The following is a 7,300-nucleotide window of genomic DNA, read 5'->3' as shown; positions in this document are numbered from 1 at the left end:
ACATGCATGCACACATGCAAGGGAACATTACGGATGGGTTAGGGTCACCCCTTTTGATGTTCAAAACATCTGACTCATACTGAGCCTTTAAACATTTTGTACCATATTTGGATAACAAACAGCTTTGTAATCAGCAGTTAAGAGAATTCTATGGCAGTCACCGTTATGTATCTCTCAGACTGTAATTCTACTTTGATTTCATTACTGGCTCAACCATATTTGCTACAGAATATTCTAGAGTTTGCACACTGTGGCACATGGATAGATATGTATCAATGCATTAAGCCACTCTGTTGCACAAAGGCATACATTAAACCATGCATATGCTCACATACTGTATGTATCTATACTGTATGTATCCATTCCTTCATTTCATTTCCAAATGTTCAAATGTATGGTGTGTGTGTGTGTGTGTGTGTGTGTGTGTGTGTGTGTATGTGTATGTGTGTGTTTTCAGAGAAGAACGAGGAAGCAGGAGTGTGTCGGTGGTTTACCATGACAAACATATGACTGCACTCTGAAGGGGCAAAGTGTGTGTGTGCGTGCGTGTGTGTCTGTGTGTGTGTTTATTAGTGTGTGCGTACATGCGTGCGTGTGTTTGTATGTGTGTCCGTGCGTGTGTGCGTGCATGTGTGTGGCACCTCACCCAGTGGCCTCGTCGTGATTCAATCACCTCATCGCTCATATTGTGACATCATCATCATCATCGTCATCATCATAAACGCTTCCTCTAGTCTCCCCCTGATTGGACAGAGGATGAGTGTCATATGATCCTAAATATCATCCTAAATGTCTTATGATCCTAAATCACGTGATTACTGTGTCTTACTTACTTGCCTTATATTTTGTCTGGGAGTCTAAATATATACTTGAGGATTTATAACTTTTTTGCCAGCGTGAATCTGAGATTTTCTTAGGCATTAACCTGCTGAATAGGCTGATTTTTGCTGTTTTACATTCGGAATGTGTCAGTGGCCACTGTTTTTACTTTTTTAATTATGTCTTCTCTTGCTGCCTTACAATCCAACATTAAGGGGAGCCCTTTTGTTGATGCCATAGTCTACTAGTGCTGTTGCTGTGGTAACTGTCTTAATAAAACAAATGCACTGTTTACAATCTTTCAGCTGTGCCCCTCCTCTGTGAATCCTTGAAATACTAAAGAGAAACTAATGGCGCTCATATATATCTCAGTGAAAGTTGTATAGCGCACTTTGTGTGTGTGTGTGTGTGTGTGTGTGTGTGTGTGTGTGTGTGTGTGTGTGTGTGTGTGTGTGTGTGTGTGTGTGTGTGTGTGTGTGTGTGAGTGTGAGTAAGAGAAGAAGAAGATTTGTGAGTTTCATCTATTTCCCAAACCCCTTTTTTAAGAATTGAAACATCAATCCAATTTAATAAATCACCATTATGCATATTCCATTGCACATTTCTATTTCACAGTCACACCCTGTTATTCAGCACACAGATGCACATAAACGTGTCTGTGTGAGTCCTCACTGCCCTCTATGCCTCTGAAGCACTGACTGGTTTTGAACTATTTTAGGGCATGTCCTGCCTCGTTCTGTCTGTTCCAAATGTGCACCCGTTCCATTTACTATACACATACAACAATGCTAACCCAAAACACACAGCAAAAAAATCCATGTGCATAACACAAGCAAATAATATAGTAAGAACATGCAGGGTAGAGGGTAGAGCCCACGTCTCAGATCCTCCTCTTTGACTTGTAGAAGCACAGAATCTCCAAATGTATAAACCTTTGTGTGTGTGTGTGTGTGTGCATACCTCCACAATGGGGAGTAATGGCTTGAAAAGTCTACAACAAGTTGAAGCTGTTTCAAATTTGGAGATGTTTTGTAGCTTTCCAATGAGCAGCGCTGATGCCCATCGCTTCAGCTTGGAGGAGAATGAGGCCCCATATTCCTCAATCCGCCACTACTGCCACCACCACCTCTACAGCAATCAAGAAGCACTTGGCCTCACACTCTCAAAGCCCAGTGAGTCCACACTGAACGTTGTGCCTGTGCATGTGTGTGTGTGTGTTCGTCCATGAGTGTGCCTGTACTGTACATTCTGTAACTCCACTGTGGGGGAGGGACTGTTAATGTGCGTGTGTGTGCATGCGCGTGCATGTGTGTGTGTGTCGGTTTCAGAAGCCTGGGCCGTACCCCTACAGCAACAGCAGCAGCTGGAGGCAGTGGTGGATTCGTCTCCCTGGCCGACTCTCCACATCAACATGAACACGGTCAGAGGCGGGGATTACACTCCCTTAATACAGGAGGGGGATTTCCGTCCTCTTGTAAAGAGGAGGATTTTAGAGTTTCTGAGGTGAAATGTTGGATTAAAAGAGACAGATTAGAGAGAAAGAGAAACTAATACCTTCTCTTTCTCTTTAACTGTCTTCTTCCCGTCTGTCTCAGACAAACACTCTCTTTCTCTCTCCCTCTCTCAGCTTTATCCACCTTTGCGCCTTCTCTCTCTCTCCCCCTCTCTCTCTCTTTCTTTCTTTCTCTCTCTTCCTGTCTGATTTATATTTAATAATACATTCTTAGTGTGATGCTTGTCTTTCTTAATGAGAAAACAGAAATCATTACCTATTTTTCAAAATGAGTGTATGCCTCAGAGCAATGTTCCCACCACCACTACTTGTTCCTGGCATTACAAATCCCCTGCCACCCCCTGCCCCCCTCCAACAAATCCCACTTTGCCTATGACAACAACAACAGCAGCAGCAGCGGTAGCAACAATAATAACGGTGATATTAAACTCTCACGGTCAGGCGGAGGAGAAGCCCTTGTCTGAGAAGAGCCTGCCATCCTCGCCCTCCCTCCTGGAGGAGCAGATGAAGAAGAGCAACGTCCTCCGGGTGAGTGAGTGATCGCTGATCTGAGATCAGTCAGCCTACTGGTCACCAGGCTGTGATGAGGCTCTGGGCTTCTCTTCACTGACTTGGCCTGGGGGGGGGCTCCTTCATTGGGCTGCTTTGCGTGTAGACTCAGAGGGATTATGATGGAGGATGGGCTGTGTTGAATGAGACCGCGGTGTGAGTCTTGTCATGGTTGTTATGTAATGCCTCATCTTATCTCTTTGACATGCTGAAGGAAAGACTGTATGACCTGTTTACAAGATGGTGACCTCTACTTGTCAGATGTTCATCTAGTAGTGAAAACATTTTTATTCCCCATTTCTCTCCCAAACCTCCAATTTAATAATGAATGAAATCCTATCAATTCAAATGCATGGCTTATCATTTCTAGCCTGACTGATTAATTTCCATGGTAGGGAAATTGTAACTATCTCTTCATAGCAGATTAGAATCCAGAAGCCTCTCCAAAGTCTCTGAGCCAGAGTCTGAAGTGGCTTTAATGATTTCATTCTCACTTGTACTGATCAGACATCTTGATCTGCTGGTTTCAAAGGTGGAGAAGGACCATTCCTCCCCTGCAGCACAGCCTGCCAGGTAATGTGTTCACTCTTTTTAGACACGACGTGTACACACACACACACACACACACACACACACACACACACACACACACACACACACACACACACACACACACACACACACACACACACACACACACACACACACACACACACACACACACACACACACACCTTGCAATTATATGCTAGTCTTAAGGTATTATATTGAGCTGTCACAAAATCTGTTTTCTTTTTTTTAATCTTTATCATTTAGGTCTCAGGAGGCAGAAAAACCTAAAGATCGCCGCCGAAGACTGGTCAGACAGTTTAGCTTGTGAGTCACAATTACAAGCTAACAAAACACACACACACACACACACACACACACACACACACACACACACATCTATGTATAAGCACTGGGCTCATGTGTTGCCTCTGGTTGTTTGCTCTGTAGTAACCATAGTGATGAAGATGATCTCCCAGAGGCCCTTGCAGCAATCTCCTCACAAAGCAGCATGGGAAAATCAGGCTCCATCAACTCACTGGATAAACAGATTCAACCACCTATATACCCACCGGTAATAACACTGTGTGTGTGTGTACTGGATAAACAGGTACAGTCACCCATATACTCACCAGTAATGCCACTGTGTGTGTGTGTGTGTGTGTGTGTGTGTGTGTGTGTGTATACCATGTGCATCCATGTGTGTGTGCCTTTGCGTATGTGGGTGTTTTTGTGTGTGTGTGTGTGTGTGTGTGTGTTCATGTATACCATGTGCATCCATGTGTGTGGTCACACACGGGTGAATTAGTCAATAAAAATTCCTGATGGGAGCAAGTGTGCGGACAATCCACCTTTTTCCATGTGTGTGGGCCTTTGCCTGTGTAAGTGGGTGTTTTTGTGTGTGTGTGTGTGTGTGTGTGTGTGTGTGTGTGTGTGTGTGTTCTGGTGTATTTTGGGAGCGTGTGTATGAGCTTATGTGTGACTGCTCCATTTTTCTGTAGCAGATGGACAAGTGTGACTCTCCACTGTTCTACCAGACCTCCATCCCACACCTACTGCCCTGTAAGCCAGCACATACTGAGAGGTGAGACACACACACACACACACACACACACACACACACACACACATGCACGCACATTCATGCATGCTCACAAATACACACATGCATGTGCATGCCCACACACTCTATCATTAGCTTGCATGGACACACAAGAAAAAGACTGAATGACCTGACTCAACCTCTCTCTTGACTCTGTGTGTGTGTTTCTGTGTGTGTCTACGTGTGTGTGTGTGTGTGTGTGTGTGTGTGTGTGTGTGTGTGTGTGTGTGTGTGTGTGTGTGTGTGTGTGTGTGTGTGTGTGTGTGGATCTGTCTGTGTATGTGTGTGTGCAGTGGTAGTAGTACGGAAGATCTGAAAATGGACAGAGAGAAACTGCTGAGGACTCTACTGATGACCGAACTCTAAGACTTTCTTACACACACACACACACACACACACACACACATACTGATGAAAACATTTATATTGGCATATTTTAAAGTATTTTCAGATTTCCTGAAGTCTCCTTAAATAATTGGTCATTTTAAATACCACAGGAACGACTTAGACATTGTTGGCAAGAGATGCAGATGTTACAAAAAGGTTCTATATAAGATTGAGCCTGATTTGGGCTCTTAGTTTAATCTTGTGTGACGCCTTTGATATTTAGTACTGGGTTTTTAGTGTCAAGTCTTCAGGGTATTTACAAGTGTGTGTGTGTGTGTGTGAGATCAAGAGAGAAAGATAATGAGGGGGTGACTGTGTGTGAGAGAAAGGGACATTAACAGAGTGAGTTATGTGCATGTCTGTGAAACAAAATTGTATGTTTATGAAAGAGAAAGCTTGTGAGTCAGTCAGACAGACAGACAGAGAGAGAGACAAAGAATGTGTGTGTGCGAGAGATTGAGGTAGATAGGGAGAGAGACAGACAGAAAGAGAGAGAGAGAGAGAGAGAGAGAGATGGTAAAAGACAACACATCCCATCCATCAGCATGCAGACTGGTGGAGTGATATCTATGTTGTGTTGTTTTGGACACAGTTGCCAAGCAACGTCCAAGAAATTCATCCAATTTTTATCCTCTTGCTCACCAATCTGTTCTTTTTGTCTCAATAACCAGACATGAAGAAACAGTCTGACAGATCTCCCTGGTGTATATGTATTTTATACTTTTGAATGCCTACCTGTCTCCATTTTACTTATATGAACCATTCAAGAACAGGAACTACACAAGTGCCATCTCACTCTGTCATATGATTCTAAGCTGCCAGCGCTGCCAAAACATTTAGAATTAATTGAATTGCTTTAAAAGCTTATGGAGGAAATAAGCCTTTTTTCATTATGGTCCTAAAGTCCTGGTGGGACCATTGCGATTACTAGCAGTGTCCGACGCTAATATAGTGCTGATTATGCAGAGACTATGAGGATTTGTACTGCTCTTGTGTGGCTGCCACTCTTAATGGGGAGTGAGAGAGTCAATGGGATCAGCTCTCCTCCCTGCCTCTCCCCTCTCTTTTCACACTGGGAGACAACCCATTAGATTGCTATAATGAGTTAAAATGTATGTCTGTGTGTGTGTGTGTGTGTGTGTAAAAGAGAGAGAGAGAGAGTGTGTGTTGTTTAGATTTTCTTGGTGCGTGAGAGGTTAGAAATGCATCAGGTTGAAGAGGTATGGTGTGCTGTGCTCTCTGCAGAGACAGACAGAGAGAGGGGGAAGAGGGAGAGAGTGTAAGATTTGTAAATGACGCTTCATGAGCTTCAAGAGCTTTTAAGCGTGTGTTACTGACATGAACAAATGTGGAGAAAATGTTAAAAATGCCTCCTCATCCCCTGGATAGATCACTTTTGGCACAGTAACATTTCAGTCCTAATAGCATTTTATCCTAATAGCACCTGAACTTACTGACCCAGATTCATCCAATGCAGGCATGAACAGTGACCAGAGGAGGGCACCAGACACCACCGCTGTAGAACTCCCACCTGAAATTCCAAATTCTTAAGCCTCCTTCATTCTTATAGATATGAAGCAGTACATCAGTCTTTTTACAGAGATGTTTGTCAATAGATTATTTGTGAATGACAGACATGTGTAAACAAGTGTCCAAATTCCTGTTCTCAGAGCTGCACTTAGAAGGCAGCTAAGCCTGTATTTCTATCTCCATGTGAACAGTTTTCTTAAGCCTCATCAGTATTTCACATCATTGTAAATAAATTCAAGTGACTTTAAAATGCTAATGAGTGATGTCTTTTTTTTGTACACACACACACAAACAGAAAGAAAAACTGACCAGGGTTATGGCTATTTTCATGCCCCATCCATATTAGTAGCTTGTATGGTACAGACAGCTTGGTCAGGTATTGTGTCAGGTGCCACTGCACATCTTGTAGTGCAGGTCGTGTCACAGTAGTACATAATTATCAATCAAAACGCTTTCAGCTTCAGTTTCTTTATTTAGGTTCTGGGTCAAATTACATCACATTGTGTTATATTTCAACTTACTCATCTACTGTAATGTACAGAAGGAAGCCTTACACAGATGCAGACACACTTTAAAAGCACACCTACATACAATATGCTCCCAATTTAGATACATACACACTGCTCTGGGTGTGGGAAGTTCTTTGTTGATCAGAGGAGCTCATTCACATCATGATCCACTTGTGATTTTTGGAATCCGCTGTTTGGAGTACTGTACTGCCTGATATTTTAATGTTGGAATTGATGGCAAGCATTGTTTTCAGAGACACACAAACATGAAGCATGATGATTTTCTGAATCAACAGTGCATCTCATTTTGGCAGACATTGTAAACACAAGAAAAATGTAACA

At 42.9% G+C, this 7,300-nt stretch overlaps 2 protein-coding genes and 1 long non-coding RNA gene across 7 annotated transcripts in view; 1 reads left to right on the top strand and 2 right to left on the bottom strand.

Annotated features, from left to right (window-relative positions):
* Nucleotides 1-6,699, top strand: part of epb41l4b (erythrocyte membrane protein band 4.1 like 4B) — a 15,995-nt gene extending 9,296 nt beyond the window's left edge. Inside the window, exons 16-23 of one of the 4 annotated variants that reach the window (XM_042107030.1) lie at nt 1,855-1,991; nt 2,148-2,239; nt 2,774-2,860; nt 3,414-3,454; nt 3,698-3,757; nt 3,881-4,004; nt 4,432-4,514; nt 6,397-6,699. In XM_042107030.1, coding sequence (XP_041962964.1) covers nt 1,855-1,991; nt 2,148-2,239; nt 2,774-2,860; nt 3,414-3,454; nt 3,698-3,757; nt 3,881-4,004; nt 4,432-4,514; nt 6,397-6,409 — 637 coding nt within the window. In that variant the 3' untranslated portion in view covers nt 6,410-6,699. Of the gene's footprint in view, nt 1-1,854; nt 1,992-2,147; nt 2,240-2,773; nt 2,861-3,413; nt 3,455-3,697; nt 3,758-3,880; nt 4,005-4,431; nt 4,515-4,825; nt 5,262-6,396 lie in introns of those variants that run through there. The other 3 variants (XM_042107029.1, XM_042107028.1, XM_042107031.1) reach the window with 3 other exon arrangements.
* Nucleotides 1-7,300, bottom strand: part of esrp1 (epithelial splicing regulatory protein 1) — a 17,729-nt gene that overhangs the window by 1,285 nt on the left and 9,144 nt on the right. The gene's annotated exons all lie outside the window — the stretch shown is intronic.
* LOC121720686 overlaps nt 5,905-7,300 on the bottom strand; it is a 17,406-nt gene continuing 16,010 nt past the window's right edge. Inside the window, exon 2 of the long non-coding RNA XR_006034605.1 lies at nt 5,905-6,037. This is a non-coding gene — a long non-coding RNA (uncharacterized LOC121720686). The remainder of the gene's footprint in view (nt 6,038-7,300) is intronic.

This window comes from Alosa sapidissima, chromosome 10, assembly GCF_018492685.1.
Source record: "Alosa sapidissima isolate fAloSap1 chromosome 10, fAloSap1.pri, whole genome shotgun sequence".
Lineage (NCBI taxonomy): Eukaryota > Metazoa > Chordata > Actinopteri > Clupeiformes > Clupeidae > Alosa > Alosa sapidissima.
This window is presented reverse-complemented; position numbering and strand designations above follow the sequence as displayed.